Source organism: Numenius arquata, chromosome Z (genome assembly GCF_964106895.1).
Source record: "Numenius arquata chromosome Z, bNumArq3.hap1.1, whole genome shotgun sequence".
In the NCBI taxonomy this organism is placed as follows: domain Eukaryota; kingdom Metazoa; phylum Chordata; class Aves; order Charadriiformes; family Scolopacidae; genus Numenius; species Numenius arquata.
This window is the reverse complement of record NC_133616.1, coordinates 12,373,041-12,390,644: the sequence shown is the minus strand read 5'-3', so window position 1 is coordinate 12,390,644 and position 17,604 is coordinate 12,373,041. Positions and strand designations below refer to the sequence as shown.

Sequence of the window (17,604 nt, the reverse complement as noted above, 5' to 3'; positions counted from 1 at the left end):
ACCATCATTAAAAGGAGCTTGGAAATGTTTCTTTGTTCAGTTTTTAAGTGCAAGAAACTCTTTTTCTGTTATCTTAGGCTGCCTTTGTATTTTGTTGTTCCCATATGCGTTTCTGAAGAGAGTATCTTGAAGTATGAAGGCAGAGGCATTCCTGTAAGTATATATGCATTACTGAGGGTAAGAAATCTTATTGAGAAGACATAATTTCAATGAGCACTTCAGATGTTACTGCATATGATATTTAGAACTTACTTTCAACAGCTCATGGTTATACCTAGTCATCTACAGAAAGGGAAATAGATGCTGGAAGAAGAGGTGCTTAAAGTATTCTGTATTCCCCTTAAACAGTGTAAAGCAAAATGGGAGTTCACAGCCCCCATTTAGTTATATCAGGTGTCTAATGTCCTATTGTCTTCATATACTACTAGTCTGTCTATCCCCCAGTCTGTTTTTCGTGAGAGTGAGTACTGACTGCTGTCTAGCTGGGCAGGATATAGGGCTTGAAATGCTGTTTGGATATTGAAGTGAAGATCATGAATGTGCAGATGTAATTGAATGCCTTCAGCTGCCTGGCGTGGGTACAGGTAAGTAGTATGGCTGTGATGATGCAGCATTTTTACAAAGCTAAATAGCCTTGCTGAAAAACTAGTTCTACCAGTCTCAACAGAAAATTAAGTTAAAGATACGGTTTTGCACCCTTGTAGCGAGCTGGATTTGGCTTTCTACCTCATACCACAATTTAAGAACCAGTAAGACACAGTAGACAGAAGCAGGGAGCAAAGTAACCTCATTTATGAGCCCTTACAGTAGTTGCTGCATGACTGTCAAGTTTTCCAAGGAAAACCATATTTACTTCATGCTCTTAAATTGAGTCCATGGAGAAGACAGTGATGTCCTGTCCTGCCCAAATTGTCCTTTTAGATAGTGAAGTTCAAAATAGTTTGGTTCACTTTTTCTCTGATAGCCAACCAGACAAATTACTGTGGATGTTACACAGAAATAGAAGTGATTTTTTTTTTTTTAATTAAATTGCATCTTGCATTGTTCAGAGGCCTTATAGAACTCTTATAATTATTTCCAAATCTGTTTTGGGAAGCTACAGTCAAAATAGCTTGACCATATTAAATCAGTTTGAAATGGCATTGAAAGGGCAATGTAGTCGCTTTTTCCACTCTTTATGATTGTGAGGTTTCTGCATCCTTCTCAGGTGCACCTCTTGGCTACTGTAAAATGGTAGCAGAACTTTAACTTCCTGATTTGGCTAGTGTAATATTCCAGATGAAAATGATTCTGACTCCCAGGTTCAAAGCAAGTTTGAAGATCAGCTTGAGAGCATCAAGCAGCAGGTGTGAGTCAAGGGAAAGGGAAGTAAGGGAAGTGTAAAGGGAAGTAAGAAGCTTTGAGGGCTGACTTGCTACAACAAATGCCTCTTAACTGTGCAGTCTGGTTCAGTTGTGGAGTTCTTGTTTAATGTCTTATTTCATAGGCCTAGATGACCCTTTATGCGTAGCTCACATGGAAAGGCACAACAGTGTATCTGTTGTGAGTTATCTCAAGGCTGAACTGTAAGAAAAACGCTACTCTTTATGGAGAAACTGATGGCTAATATATATGAGTTACAAGAGCCATCTTGCTGTGGCGTATCTTCCAACTTAATATGGCTGTAGGCAGTTTGACCAATTTTTTTTCATCTATTGAGAAAGTAGTGTTCTGATATAATCTGACATTTTATATTTCCTTGTGCCTGTGTAAAACTTAACTTAAAACTTGCAAGTGATAACGCAGTGTGTTGAGGAATGTAGTTTTGGTGCAGATATAGAAGTTTGCTTCTGCAGGTGGGTTCATTGAATGCACCAAAAATTCAATAAAACACAGCATAGAGAAATTTCTTGGTATCACTCAGTCACTTAAGCAAGTACTTCATACAGGACAGTTTACCAACTTTTATCACTTGGTAAATGTCTTTCTGCAGATTTGGTGTTGGTCTTGCCATAATGGTGCTGCTCTTCTCAAAATGTCTGCATTTCCCAAAGAACAGGATGACAGCACTTCACAAACGCAAAAAGCCTTCTTGGATGGGTCAGTAATAGCTATTCTGTCCACAACACTTTGCTTGGTATGGACCTTGCTTCTCTTTTTCCATATATGCTGTATCTTTAAGCTTGCCCGCATCAGGATACAAGTTCTAGATTTAAAAGTAGTTTTCTCTAGTGGAATGGGTTTAAGCCCTTGGCCTAACCACATTGGTCAATTGTGCAGGACTGTAACATCACTGAAGGCTTATTTGCGGACGTTCGTGTGTGTATATATGTGTATATCAGATGAATCTCTGCACAAACTGTGGCTTGTTATTAGGTAAAGCAGCACCAAAGCCTGTAGGTCGGAAGTACAGTTAGAGTATCATCAGCTGATGGGCTCAGTTGTGTTTTCAAGAAAGAGAAGTCTAGGCTCCATCTCTAAAGATGAATTTGCAAGCTGAGTTTTAAACTTCTCTGAACTCTGCTGTCTTCTCACAACAAGACTCGTGTTCTTAAATAACTTTATCTGAAGTGACCAAAAATGACTGAGACAATCTAGCAGTTCAGTACCGCTACTTTCAGATGCGGCGGCAGACAGCACTTTGTTTCAGCTGAGGCAGTGAGCTGAATTAGCTCAGCAGTCTGAAAAATGCCAAAGTTAACATACGGGGAAGAGCACAGCTGCCTGGCTGAGAGTTACAGCAATGACCTGTTGCTTTTTTTTTTTTTCCTTGGCTTTTTTTAAGCTGTTGGATGTCCTGGAGAGAACTTCTCTCTTATCAGCGAGCTGTTAGATCAGGCTCCTGTGCACAGCTGCTGCTGCTTCACCAGCAGCTCCTTTTTTCCTTGTAGATGGAGAACCTGTTAATCACACAGAACTAACAGAAAATAGCTTGATTAGGCTCTTAAAATCTCTTTTGTTTTTAAAATTGATTATATTTGCCCGGCAAAGGCTTTTGACCCTTCCTGCAGCTTCTCTAGTGTTTCTCTCTTGAAATGGGGAAGTTTACATGACTTCCAGCACTTTTTAATGCTGTTTCGTAATGTGAAAGTAAGTAAAACTAGCAGTAAGCTGTAACAAGGTATCAACTGATATTTTGATCCCTTGTCTGGCGCCATGTGAACTTGGGTCAGTGTGGGTGGTTTTCTTTGCTATAGGGTACTGGTGGTTAACCACTAATATTTAAAAATACATCTACAAACTGTCCATAAGGGTGTGTTAACGTAACAGTAATCTGAACTCAAGCACACAGCAGATGTTTACAATTAACAGCTTCTTTTATTGAAAAAGCTGTTTAGAGCCAAATGTTCTAGTACAAATTGTTTACCTCAACTTGGAGGAAATACTGTAACTGACAAGTAATTGCTTTCCCTCAGTTGCCTTATCTGATGCTTCTTCCGGTAGGTCTAGTAACCTGCATTTCTGATGTGGACTCCTCGCTTAAAGCAGGCTTCTATGCTACAGCTTACGGGAAACAAAGTGCTTTGTCCTGTCTGGGCAAGTGCCTGCAAGGCTTCGTGTCTGAAATACAAGATAGAGCAGCTTTTCACAAATCTTGACAATAAAAAGTCAGCATGATAACAGAGGTATTTACTAAGCTGATACTCTGAGGCTGAATGAAAGGGAGCGTTCTGGGCCCAAACCGAACCTTCATCTGTCTTGGTATTTTTTCCTCTAGGGAAAAAAATTAGCAGGTACTTAGGGAAGTAAAAGGCCCATATGCTGTCTTGTTTGAGTCCAAATTGTTTCTTCTTTCTCATGTGTTTCATAAGCAGACTCGGCAGCTAGGTATTAGAATGTAATTTGGTTGGTAAAGGTCAAGAAAAATAGTGTCTGCTGGGAGGTTTGGGTATTTCTATCCATCTCTTCTTTCTGGATTCGCCTCTAAATAAGCCTGCTAAGAAAGTAATTTTGGTGTGTCTAGTGAAGACAATACTAAAGAAGCAGTAGTAAAAATCAACTAGTGCTTGTAATATTCATAACTGCACAAATATGCATGGATATCATTTTACTGGCATAACAGTTAAGAGCAGCAAAACCTTTCATAAGCTTGTAGGCAAGCTTCCAGCCAGTACTTAAACATGCATGGAGGCCATTAGCTTTCCAGGTTGTATATCTTCTGGTCTTACAGCTGTTTCCCAAACCATGCCTATGAACTTTCTTCAGTGGTAATGATTGGTGCATTATTTGACTTACGAAGCAGAAGGCTTTAATCTCTTGATGATTTGATTTAGAATCTACAAGACAATTAGCAAAGCTCCCTATGAGCTCCTGAAGACGGATGACTTGTCAAGCAGCCTTCCATCTCTGCAGGATATCCAGACTGCATACACAAGATTTAAACAGCTGTTTTTGATAGGTAAGTCAAACTTTAAAAGTAGTCTCTTGGCTTTGAAGTGACTGAGATGCCAAGGATAACAATGCTGGTTTATGTCTCATGAATGCAGTCCTTATCTTGATTAGTGTCTTTTTTTTGAGGGTGGTTAAGAGCAGACTTTTAAACATGTAACTGAAGACTGTGCTTATGACTGGCATGGTAATGGAGATTTGAAGTTCTTAGACGTACTACTTCTTGCTAAGCATTCGTAGTATCTGAAAATGACTTTTTAAAGAGAGTGACTATAGAGTTTAAATGTTAGTTGGAATACACTAGAGATTTTTCAGTGTTCTGTGGTCCATTGAAATTGAATGTTAAGTGTTAACCTTTTAAGGCTTTGTGCTATGTCGTGAGTTGAGGCTAAATGCCAATTAATTTTTGCCCTAGCTTGTATTACAAACGAATCACATTTCAAAAGATAGGAAGAGTGAGCTTGCTTAAAATTCTGTCTATAGCTGTAGGACTAAACCACGACTGCTGTAAATAGTAAATCCACTTGAAAGGAGTACAAATGAGAGCCATGTGAAAATATAATCTAGGTTTTAGACTTTTTTTCTGGGACTCCTTAACTATTTTGCTGTCATGAAACAGTACTTCAACCTCGCATCTAGTCATCGAAAATGCACCACACCACCTTGCAACTCTGCAGTGTGCCACTGGGCCATTTTGGACAGTGGGTCTTCTACAGCATAATGAGGGTAAATGTTGCAATAACCTTTGTCTGGTGGTATGCTGAACACTGGAGCTGTGGCTATTGATGTTGGACGTAACTGAACTGGCCAGCATCGAGGAACTGTATATTTGCAGTGTACCCTACATCCAATATCCAAGTCCTATTGGTATTGTACATGGAATTTAGCTGGTAAGTTGATAATAGATTGCAAAATAGTATGAATGGTCTTCTAGTAACAATATCATGTACAGTCTAAAGAGAAGTCCAAAAAATATGAAGTACTTGCCAGAGTCTCACATTGAGGATTTTGTCCAGAATACACTGTCAAATCCACAGTAAATCTTAGTAGTTAAAAAAAATTACCTATATTTTAATGTAGCTTCTGATAACTTACCTTCCTATAGGAAAAAGGCCAAAGCTGGAATTTAAGTCATTTAACACATCTCAGGAAATACTGCATATTTCAGTGGTACAATTGTATCGTCTTACATCATTTGAAGTAAAATTGAGTATGCTAATACTGCATTCCAGTAAGTGTTTCTGAATACAGCGCTATGCACGAGCAGTCTGAGAAAAATCATTCGGGTAACTTTTTGCGCAAGTATTAAGATCTTGCAGGAATTGACTACCTTACTACTATTTTTCAACATCTGAACACATTGACTATTATTTTTGTTCTATATGTGCCTAGTTAATTTGATTTAGGTAACTTGGTTGGGCTGAATTTTAGGAAAGCAATATTCCAGCTGTTCAAGGAGTTAGTCAATGGGACCCCCTGGGAAACTGCCCTCCAGGAGCAGAACCGAGCTGGCAGATCTTTAAGGATGCTTTTCACAGAGCACAAGAGCTCTCGATCCCCAAGTGTAAGAAATCAGGAAAGGAAGGCAAGAGATCGGCATGGATGAGTTGAGAGCTGCTGGTCAAACTAAAGGACAAGAAGGAAATGCAGGAACAGGTATCCTGGAGGGGCTATAAAGACACTGCCCAGTTGTGTAGGAATGGGGTCAGGAAGGCCCTGTTGGAGCAGGTCTAGAGGAGGCCACAAAAATGATCATAGGGCTGGAACACCTCTCCTATGAGGACAGGCTGAAAGAGTTGGGATTGTTCAGCCTGGAGAAAAGAAGGCTGCAGGGACAGCAGCCTTCCAGTACCTAAAGGGGGCCAACAGGAACAATGGGAGGGACTTTTTAGCAGGGCCTGTAGCAATAGGACAAGGAGTAATGGCTTTAAACTAAAAGAGGGAAGGTTGAGACTAGATATAAGTAAGAAAGTTTTTACACTGAGGGTGGTGAAACATTGGACCAGGTTGACCAGAGAGGTGGTAGATGTCCCATCCCTGTACGGAATGTATAGGGAATGTAGGGAAGGAGGGAAGTGTGGTTTATCTCAGTTCGTTCTCAATAGTAGAACTGAGGCTTCAAGGTTTGTGTCTTACACAGGAAAGGTAATCTATTCTGGTTTTAATTGACAGCATCAGCTTTCCAGTTTCTGAATACTGGCTTTGATAGAAATAAAAGCAATAGAGATTTGCGTTGCATTTAAGAAGCTACAAAAATCCTAGTGAAATTCATAAGAGTTTAATGACTCCATGGTATTGTACTTGGCCTCGTGGTTTATCTTAGCTATTCCCTTTTTGGTGTATTTTAACACCTATTCAGTTGCAGTGAAAACTATTTAAAACCTTTTTGAGGTAGTCTTACATCCCATAAACTTGTGTAACCTCCTTCTAAAACCCATTTGTGTTTCTGGCTCCGATGGTAATGACTTTGAAAATCCAGCCTCATTATGTTAAGCTTTATATAGATCATACTTTAGAGTCAAGGCAACTGGAACTTGGAAGAACCATCACCTCTGATTAGACTTTGTTTCTTTTCCTTTCCCATTCTGTCAACAGATTTATTTACTGTTTGGTTGCTGTGAACCCACATCATACATTTTCTAAATGCTTGTGGTGCTATAAAACTGGTGTTCATAGGACTGCTTCACTTCCTCAGTTATAGGGTGTTGACTTTAATTCTAAGTGACTAGAATTTACTGGCTCCTTAGTATTGGTTGTTTTCTAACAGTTCATAACTGAAGAGCAATGCAATGGATGGCTGTTAATTAGTGCTACATATGTGTGAGTAAACCAATTTTTGGTCCTGGTGTTTTTGCAGATAACAGTACAGACTTCTGGGCAACTGATGTGAAATGGTTTTCATTACTGGAGAGCACAAACTGGCTGGAGATAATCAGGTTTGCTATATCTGTAATTTTCTGGGTTTCAAATTGTTGTTAAATGCATTTGTAGTGGGTTTTCTAGCTAGTTTCTTGAAATATGATGACATTCTTCACCTCCAGTATGAAAGAAAATTAAGACAGACTTATGGTCCCATTTATATATCCTATTTCTACGAGTTCAGACAGTTATTTTTACAGTGCAGTCTTGTAGAAGAATCCTGTTTTTGTTTCTTGCATGAAACCTATTCCGTGTCTCTGACTAGCCTTGCCGTTCTTCTCTGTACTCTCTACTTCTGTAATATCCTTTAGGACGGGATGAACTACAGTATTCAAGAGATTAGCCTACCATTAGTTGTTCTCAGTTTTGTCCCCTTCCTCTCCTGATTGTTCCTCAAGTTCTTTTTTCTTCTCCCAGCAGTCCACAGTAAGTGTTGGAATGGTGTTGGCTAACTTAAGGCTTGTTATAGTGGAATGTTGAGGGGCTTTACTTGTTTTCAGTGTTACTTTGTGCTAGCTCTGTTGTCTGCAAATTTATTCTGTGATCAGCTTGTTACCGTGAAGTGCTTCTGCAGTCAGCTTGAGTTCTTGATAATTATTCATTCCTTAATCCAGAATTTAAAAGTATGTTGAATGGGAGGTTCTAGTGAAGATTGTATGTTGAGAAATGCATTGATATAACCAAGATCACAAGTAGTTTAAAGTAAATGGCAGCCCAAGTTCCTGTCCTTACGTTGTTTTGAGTCTGGTTGTTTCCATGCTTTGATCCAGTTCTTCCTGGATCAGTCTGTTCTTGGCTCTTGCAGTTAGTAGGAATGCGTTCTCAGATATTCTAGATGCTAGAACAAAGAATCTGACAACTCCACACTTACACAGTAAGCTGTCAGCTTCTGTTAGTAACCTAAGCAGTTGCAAGAATCCTAATTTGTATGCAAGCTTTTGCTGAAAGTAACCGACTTTATGAAGAGTTAGGTCTGGAAACCGACGTTACATCTGGTTTTATGTGATCTTTAGTTCCACTTGTGTAATGTTTATCTCAAAAAAATTTTGTCTGCATGTTTACAAGATCTGATTGCTGATCCTTCCCTCTGCCTCTTCAAACCAGATTATGGGAGAAATGTAGTATGTAGTAGATTAGAACATAAGTGTGGTGATGTCGACTCTTTCCAGGGTAAAGATCTGGCTCTTAGCAACTGTAATACTTTAGTGTGTGTGTGATGGATGCTATTGATCCAGAATAAAGTATTGTATTACAGATGTACAAAGATAACAACTGGAAATGCATGACCAATTGCCAAATAAAGATACCTCTTGAAAGTTTGTTCTTGAGGCTAAACAGTTCTTCATTTACAAAAATTGAGCATGGGTTTTGTTGTTTTAGAGCACGAGTCAAATTTCAGTAGTATGACATTCTAACCTCTTTTAGGGGAAACTAATGTAAGAAACTTAATTGTAAAAATGCTATGAAAATGTTCACTTATCTTTTCCTGTACCACAACAGGCGAGTCTTGAAGAAAGCAATAGAAGTTGCTGAGTGTCTGGAAAGACAGCATACAAACGTTCTCCTTATAGGTAAGAATTAATGAGATTATCCTTTTTTTTTTTTAAATTTATTTTGAATTTCTTTAGATGTAGCTTAAGCTGTATGTTTATAATTACAGTAGAGGCTAGTAAACTTCATAGAGTACTCAAAGTACCAGACACCTAAATCTGTCACACTCCTGGAAACGCTTCCTGTAGTTAGAAAAAAACCATGGTAAGCATAGTTCCAGAGTATGAGAAATACATTGTGAATTAGAAAGCTGCTAATAAATTGTCAGGAGAGTCGTGCTACCTCTTGTTTATGCATTCCTGTTTCCTAACTTATTTTTTTTAAAGGTCTACTAGAACTTTTGCTGTACTTTAGGACATGGGCGGATGCACCTACACAAAGAACATGGAGCATGAAAACTTTCTGAAAGGATGTTTTTATGTTCTAGATACACACTGAATACTATGTAGTCTCTTTATTAAAAATACATGAAAGGATATTATTGTACACATCTTGAGCAGTTTGTTTTCCTAGACTGAGTGAAGTAATCACATGGAAAACCAAACTCAGTGTTAACCATTAAGCTATTTTTGGATTAGTAATTCGGTTGTTTGTATTTTTTCCGCACACTGCCATTTGAGAAACCTAGCATGGGGAAGAGATGTTTCTAGAAGGCACCTGTAGGGTGAAAGAATGCATGTTGCTTAAGGAGGCAGTTTCACACCTTGTGAAAAGGTGCACGCAGGGTAGGAACGGTAAGGGCAGATAGCCAGACAGGTAGCACAGGGCAGGAGGAGCGGTATGTGCATTGCGGGAGACTGAAGGGCATAGGCATCAAAGTTATAGTAGTAAAAGCTTGGGTTTTGCAGGTTTTATTGTCAAAGTATTATCCTAGTGTAAGTGTGCAAGAAACCTTACAGTTTTACAAAGGGAAGTATTGGAAACATTGGATTAACTTCTTTCTGATGGTATAACACATCCAAGAAATTGTGTGCTTCTGTGATCTTGAAATACAGTTTTGTCTATGTGAAGCTAGCAATACTTTGCTTTCTTATCCAAAGTTTTAGGAATGGCTTAGTAGACAATGTGGTTTCTGTTCTCTTCTGTAGAAGAGAGTGCGACTGATCTGTGCTGTGTAATCTCTACTCTGGTGCAAGTGATGATGGATTCGTACAGCAGAACAAAGTCAGGGTTTCAGAGCCTTATTCAGAAAGAGTGGGTAGTTGGAGGACATGGCTTTTTGGATCGTTGTAACCACTTACATAAAAGTGACAAGGAGGAGGTATGATTTTATTACTTTCCTTACTATTTAAAGTTTACTTGGCAAAAGAAGGGATTTAGATGTCAGTCTAGAAGCTCCAATTACTCTGAGGATCTTGAATTTTGTGTTTTGTTCTATGAGTTGATGTTTTGTACAGTGTCACTATTTTGTTCTTTTAAACTGTGTTAGATGGTGGTAGTGTCCATAGAAATAACTCAAGTGAATGGCTTATTCTTGTCATATTTAGGGTTTAACTTTATACTGTATTGCTAAACTTTGCAGCCTCACCTCTCCATTTTTGTTTATGTTTTGAGAATAGATCAGATTTCTATACAGAATGGAAATCATGTCAATATAACCTAGTTTTGCTTTGCCAATTTTAAAAAGCCGCATAGCAGCAACTTTCATAGCAAGTTAATATGTGTAAATTCAGGTTAGAAGGTGTTCACCTCTTTTGGCAACAATTCCCCAAAGGTAGCTCCGATGATAACTTCTTCAGAGTTCGGCCAACGTCAGGGGCAGCAGTTCTGTAGTTAATCAGATTGGTTTCCTTAAGATTTGTATTTGGAGACACTAAATTTTATAAAATAAGTAGTCTGCATGGTAGAACGTATTCTTTTCTGAAACCAATGCAATATTTTCTTTACTTAGGCTCCTGTTTTTCTGCTCCTGCTAAATTGTGTTTGGCAGTTGGTACAGCAGTATCCTCCAGCATTTGAGTTCACAGAAACTTACTTAACTGTCTTGTCAGACAGCCTCTATGTGCCTATTTTTAGCACTTTCTTCTTCAACTCACAACATCAAAAAGACACTAATACGGTAAGGGTTTCTTACTTTGCGGATGCAATGTGTTGGAGAACAGGTTTGAACAGTAAGCAGGGAACACTCAAAAAAAAAAAAAAAATCCCTAGCAGCATGTTTTTCCATACTTCAGATTGAAGGGTGGTGCCTTGAAGGGTGACTGAGTGCAACTTTGCATGTAATGAATCAAGTTTAGGACTTAGGAGTTTATGATGGCAAAAGGAAGATAACTCAGGAATATATTACTTCTAATGTGTAGCTTTAGGTTCATGTTTATTGCTCTGCAGTGAAAATGGAGCTCCTTAACCTAAGAGGAACATCATGCTGTCCTGCAGGATAAGTTATCTACAAAATTCTTCTACAGTATATTGTGTTGTATTCCAAAATCAACATTTACTTAATGTTGATTTACATTTGCTTCATGATTTTCTCTAGCCTAAGAAACTGGAAGAAATTAGAATATCCTCAGCAAGGCTGCACAGACTTAAAAAAAAATAAATAATGGTGAAGATCATTGTCTTGCTTTTCAATAAAGTGTTGATCATAGAAGTTAAACTGGTAGCACTGCATAACTTTCAGAGTTTGGAGAGAGATATTCTGCGATCCTAACACACCCCCTGTGTTTGACAAATTCAGGTGTCTATCTCCTGCCCAATTTTCAAAACTTCGGGTTTTTCTCAGATTATTTAATCTTATTTTCAGCTGGGAAAGGCATTTTTGGTGCTAATTGCACTGCTCAAATGAAATACTGTCTGACATTACAGAGAATAATACATAGATAGGCTTTGTGTCTGTACTCGCATCTAATAACGTTATTCAGCTATTGAATACATAGAAACCATGAGTGGTGTTGCAAGTCTGTGGCCTCCTTTGTGAAAAGCCTCTTTCTTAATTTCACCTTGACTTGGTCAGAATTCCTTTCTAGCAGTATTAATTGTGACCTGTTTGCTTTGGCAGAGCGGTGAAAGCCTCAAGACACAAAGCGGTCCTTTCAGATTTCTTACTGTGTGGGACTGGTCTGTGCAGTTTGACCCCAAGGCCCAGGCTTTCCTGAACAACCCTCTTTATGCAGAGAAGCCAAAGCCAGATAAAAGCCAAAGGAAAACTACACGATTCAAAGTAAGATATATGCTGCTTAACTACTTTATTTTTTAATTATAAAAATATTTTGCACAACTCATACTTCAAATGTGCTTACAGTGGAAGTATTGGTGCAAGGTTTTTAATTGACAAAATACACATACACCTTAGACTTACCTGGGTCTTAAGAATGCAGTGTGCACCTATCTCAGTTATAAATCACTGTTTTACAGTTACTGTGTGTAGCCGTGAACTTTTTTCTCCATACTTTTGTGCAAGTTTAGTGATAACCCATGGGAGTTAACAGCCAGGTGAGCTGCACTGACATGTTTGAAGTGAGTTTACTTTCTTTTTCTGTGGAGTACCTAATAGAAATACATAGCAGGTTTATAATTGCCTCCCTAATTTTGTCTGAGTGTAACTGGAGTATGTGTATGCACTAGGACGAGTGACCAACAGCAACAAAAACTGTCTAGGGTGTGGAGGATTACAGGTGCACCGCCTCATTACTGGAAAGTAGCACAAATTCAGTAAGAAAAGTTTGTCTGGAGTAGCCCTTTTCAATTGTAATATAACCCAAATATGTTGGTTAAATTCTGTTCTGTACAAAGCATTTTCAGGTGAGACACTGCCAGTATGATCTATAGCACTAATCAGGGAACTCTTATGCAGTGGATGCAATGAGGAACCACTGGATAAAAACTTCTAAATCAAGTGCTCTTTGATTTGTGTGGCTAGCTTAAACTAAACATGGAAGTTTGTAATATGTGAATGTATGAAAGAATTCTCCTTTTTCAAAGAAAAGTGCTTTATTCAGTGTTAATTCATTGCTGTAATTACAGCGCAGGGAAAGTATCTGGGAATACTGACTATGTTGTGTGAAGTATTTGGTGTATTAGCCATTGAAGAGTAACAGTTTTAAACACAGCCACTGTTTTCCTATATAGTCTAAGTGACTTTGCTTGTAAGTATTTTCTGAACACAAGTTATGTTTTTCTTCCTCTTAAGATGTTTTCTACAGTCCCATAACTATTTAACTCAGTATATTTTCCTTTTCTTTACTCTTAAAGCATCAACGGCAACTTTCTTTGCCATTGACGCCAACAAAATCTTCCTCGAAGAGAGGATTTTTCAGGGAGGAAACGGATCATTTCATTAAAAACATTTTGGGTAAAAGAATTGGCAAGTTGATAAATTCTTCGGATGAACTTCCCAATAGCTTCAGGGAATTTTATGACAGCTGGCATAGTAAACCTGTTGACTATCACGGCCTCCTGTTACCTCGCATCGATGGCCCTGAAATCAAAGTCTGGGCACAACGGTATTTACGATGGATTCCTGAAGCCCAGCTTCATGGTGGTGGTACAATAGCCACGGCTGCCAAGATTTTGGACTTGATGGAGGAAGTGCAAAGCTTGCAGGTGAAAATGGATGAAGAACATAGTCAAGCGATTTCTGGAGATGTACATTCTGTTCCGCTGCTGAGAAATTCTGCCCGTTTGTCATCCTTGTTTCCGTTTGCTTTACTTCAGAGACAGTCTGTCAAACCAGCTTTACCCACTAGCACCTGGAAAGACTTGGAAGACGAAGATGACTTGGTCAAGAGGGATGATGAATTTGTTGATCTAACTGGTGATATGCCATAAAGTGTATGTAACTTAAAGTATGAATTGTATGTGGCTAAGCTATGAGTTTTAATTGTTGTACTGTATCCTCATATAAGGAACTCACTCAAGTATCTGCAGGCTGTTTAATGAGTTTGCGGCGTTAAAAAAAGACCTTGGTTGCAAAGAATTAGTTGCCATGATTAGCTGAGCATATTTTGAACTTCCATTTCACTCTTAATAGTATTTATTGCAGAAACACATTTTTGGCGTAGGTGTAATAAAAACAGAAGTCTGGGCTGGAGTAGCCATATGGCTACTTTGTTTAAAAAAAAACAAACAACAAAAAACCATTTTTTTCTCATGTAAAGGTGGAATACTAAATACATACAGCAACAATCACTATCTTAACATAAACCGCTTCCCCTTTTGCTAAGAGTACTAGGATTGGAAGTACTGTGACTAGGAACATAGTCATAATCTACATCTGCAATATAAATACAAATACAATACATTTCCCCCTCGTGTAAAACAAAGAGGGAAAGGTGCAACTAAACAAACGTGAGTTCCCAAATAACTTTTTTACAGCTGAGGAATAAACTTGTGGTCACCAGGGGTCTTCTGTCTGCTGTGGCATCAGCTGAAGTCGTGTCCTTTGTCAGCCTCCTCTCTCCCGACAGCGTTGGTCTCTGGCTTGCGGCCCTTCACGGTGTGCCACGCTGCGATAGCCGCGTGGCTGCTCTGAGCCTGTGCATGCACTTCGCTTAAGGATCAGATGCAAGAGCTTAGTGACACATTTCAAGTCTTACAGTGTGGCTGCTGTGCTATGCGCCCTTGCTGCCTTGGAATATTAAGTCCCAAACGTTTGCTGTTAATGGTAAGAAACGGCCTGACTGCGAGACGCTAATTTGCCATGAGTACCTTTTCTCCTTTTGACTGAGTGAGACTTTTCGTTTTGACTTTCCACACTTATGCCAGTTGCCTTTGAGGCTTTCTGTAGCTTGCACTGAGACCCTCCACATAGAAGGGAAGACTCTTTTTCTGCAGTCCTGCAGCAAAGCTGGATTTGCAGCCTGTTGCCACTTGTCATGAGTTGGTGGCACAGCTGATGAATGTGGCGTTCATACCGTATGAACACTCGCATCCTGTTGCTGGATGTTACAACAGTACCTCAGTGAAAAAAGCCATAAAGAAATGCCTGTTGACTTTGATCTACTGTGTGGATGTTTATATATAAAGTATTTTTACTGCAAATAATCATCCTTTGTAAAGCTGAACATTATTTAACTGTCAAATCTATTTTGAACTGTTAAATTCTAGAATACCCCAAGAATGGATGCAAGTCATAAAATCAGTTACACTGAGAGGGCAGACGTTTAATATTTTCTCTGTTCTCTTACCATTTTAGAAATCCATGCTGGAAAACTTTGCTGGTGGAGAAAATGTTGCTTAAATTAGATCAGCTCAGTGTAAGCGGGGATATTAAACTAGGTTACTGATTAATCACTTCACACTGAGTTGTAGTAATATGTATAGCAAAAACTTAGCAGCAGCACTCTAAAAATAAATCTTAATATGTTAAAACAAATGTATTAATGGGGATAAGGGGAGAGCTTAATGCAGTTATGCCAAACCGAAGCTTCCCAACTCTTGATTGCCTTAAGTCTTAGTGCAAGGACAATACTTGAGTTTGTAGCATTTTATTTAAAAATACACTAGTACTTATGCTTTCTTCTGTGATACATATGATCTTACAGCTAGTACTTGCTAGAATGGGCTGTCCAGCACCTGTCCTTCACACTTAATTATTGTAGTTCAAGTGACTCCTGTATGCAATAATACTTTGCATGTTGAATGAGCAATGCATTTTTATGGTGAAGAAACACCTATCATTTTAAGGTCATTTGGGTTCAAGGGTTGTTTTTTATAAATGCTACCATTAGGAAAAAATACTAAATGAACTTTTTCTATTCTTTCAATCAATCTGTTGTAATGTTTCCTTATGAAAATTACATATTTATATTAAAGAACAGATGTTGGACATTTATTTGTACATAAGTTACCAGATTTATATAAAGAGAAACATATATGTGGAATTGAACATGGAAACACTTCTAATGTAGAGTAAATACGATTGTTATTGGTTTTCTGCACTGTGGGATTGGAAATGTACTTAATATTTTTACTCCGGGCTTCTGTTTATACCTCCCAAGTTTTTACACTGAATGCAAGCTAGAAGCTTTACAGTTTTGGTTTGGGTTTTTGGTTTTGTTTTTTTTTTTTTTTTTAAATACTGTCATTTCTCTCTAGCAGGCTGTTTGGAGAGTATCAATAAAATATACTTTGATATATTTGTCCTGAAATGAGAATGTGTGTTTAAGGTCATATTTTGCAAATGGTGGGTTAAATCATAGCGAGCTTGACAATCTGCAGCGACCAAGGCTTTTCTGGTCACACACTGGGTATTTACAGGGGGTCATGGGGAGGAAGCTGTGCGGTTTTGACCTGGTTATACTTACTGGAGGGGTGCAGCCAGCTCAGGAAAGTGGGAATTTCAGTGCAGTGCCGTGGGATGGCTGTGGGAAGTTACCGAGGTGGTCTAGAAAGCATCTGCTGAATGTCAGTATTTGGGGATTTATTAAACGCTGTTGCGGGTTTATTAAACTCCTCGTTTTTTTCCAGAGATTACACATTACTAGCTTCTGTACAAAAACAGCACCAGTGTGAATCACACATTCAAAAACCATGCCACTTTGGGTGTTTACTGAAGGGAGTGTCACAAGACTGCGACAGAGGGGAGGGTCTGATACGGCAGCTGCTGTCGCAGCATCTCTGAAGTGCCGGGTCGCCTCGTAACACAAGGTGTGCCTCTGCCTCACCCAGGTCTCCCAGAGATCAGCGACTGCACTTTGGCCGCTTGGCTTTGATTTAAGACTGCGTTCACCAGTGAAAATGTTCGGCTATTGATGTACACCATAGTGCAGTGCAAACGTGTACTTTATGAAGGCACTCACAGCCAACTTGGCCTCCTGATCCCTTGCTCCAGTTAAAACTTTATCCATTCACACCCCAAAGCACGGAAGCATAACTTCCTCAGGAGGCAATGGAATACTTTCTGCTCTAGACGTCTTCCGATGGATTAGTTCTGTCAGGCCTTCATTCTAATGTTTAGCCGGAAACTTCAAATGCAGTACTTGCTGCCTGGTGCTCTCTTGAAAAGAGCTAGGTTTTGCATTGAAGAGTTTAGAAATTATGTGGGATGGACTTCATTTTCTGGGACAGGGAGGAGATTGATTAATGAACTTTTGAGTCTAAAGAGAGCATTCTGTATACAGAAGTAATACGCTCTTCCAAGATGAATTTAGTGGGTGCGAGAGGCAAAACCCTTCTTCTGGTCTCCGCTCCTTATTCTTGGTTTATAGCAAAGGTAGCTTGTGTTGTCGGCGTTTGCAGGAAGGCAGAACTCTGGCCTGCTGGGATAGTAGAGTTGTCTTGGAAAGAAGTGGGCACAGAAGGTGGGGAGAGCTGATGTTTGAGCTGGAGAAACAATTCTGTGGGGAGGGCACGGCCACGTTGAATACAAAGGGAGCAGAAGTGGGGTTGTTCAGGCTGTGTTAGAAGATCGTGGCAGAGGCTGCGAACAGTTCCGAGTCCTGGGGAGGCTTGTTTGGGAGATAAATTTGACTTTAAAGAGTATCAGCTTTACACTTCTTGTGGAGGCTGAGAAGAGGTTCACAGAGGACTGCTGACGTCTTGGCAAGTGTTTGTTAGGGCAAGGGATGCTTGGCACTGCTGCGTTTTGGACTTGTCCTCCTGGAAAACCTGTGGAACAGTAAACACTTGCTCAATTGCATCATGTCACTTCACTTGCAGTGGGCATTTGGTTTCTCAGTTTCTCACTTCAGCAATCCAGTAAAATGAAATGGGTACTTCCCTTAATGTTATGCCTGTGTGCTTAAAGCAGGAAAATCCGCTCATTTACAGTCAGATCAGGCACCCCAGTTCACGCAACAATTTTTTTTTTTTCTTAATCTTGGGTAA

General features: G+C 39.2%; 1 protein-coding gene across 1 annotated transcript in view; it reads left to right on the top strand.

Annotated features, from left to right (window-relative positions):
- Positions 1–13,605, top strand: part of MTMR12 (myotubularin related protein 12) — a 33,539-nt gene extending 19,934 nt beyond the window's left edge. Inside the window, exons 8-16 of the mRNA XM_074166347.1 lie at positions 78–153; positions 1,973–2,079; positions 4,254–4,378; positions 7,226–7,304; positions 8,788–8,858; positions 9,927–10,099; positions 10,730–10,897; positions 11,837–11,998; positions 13,030–13,605. Of these exons, the coding sequence (XP_074022448.1) occupies positions 78–153; positions 1,973–2,079; positions 4,254–4,378; positions 7,226–7,304; positions 8,788–8,858; positions 9,927–10,099; positions 10,730–10,897; positions 11,837–11,998; positions 13,030–13,605 (1,537 nt within the window). The remainder of the gene's footprint in view (positions 1–77; positions 154–1,972; positions 2,080–4,253; positions 4,379–7,225; positions 7,305–8,787; positions 8,859–9,926; positions 10,100–10,729; positions 10,898–11,836; positions 11,999–13,029) is intronic.
- Positions 13,606–17,604: the final 3,999 nt, after the last annotated feature.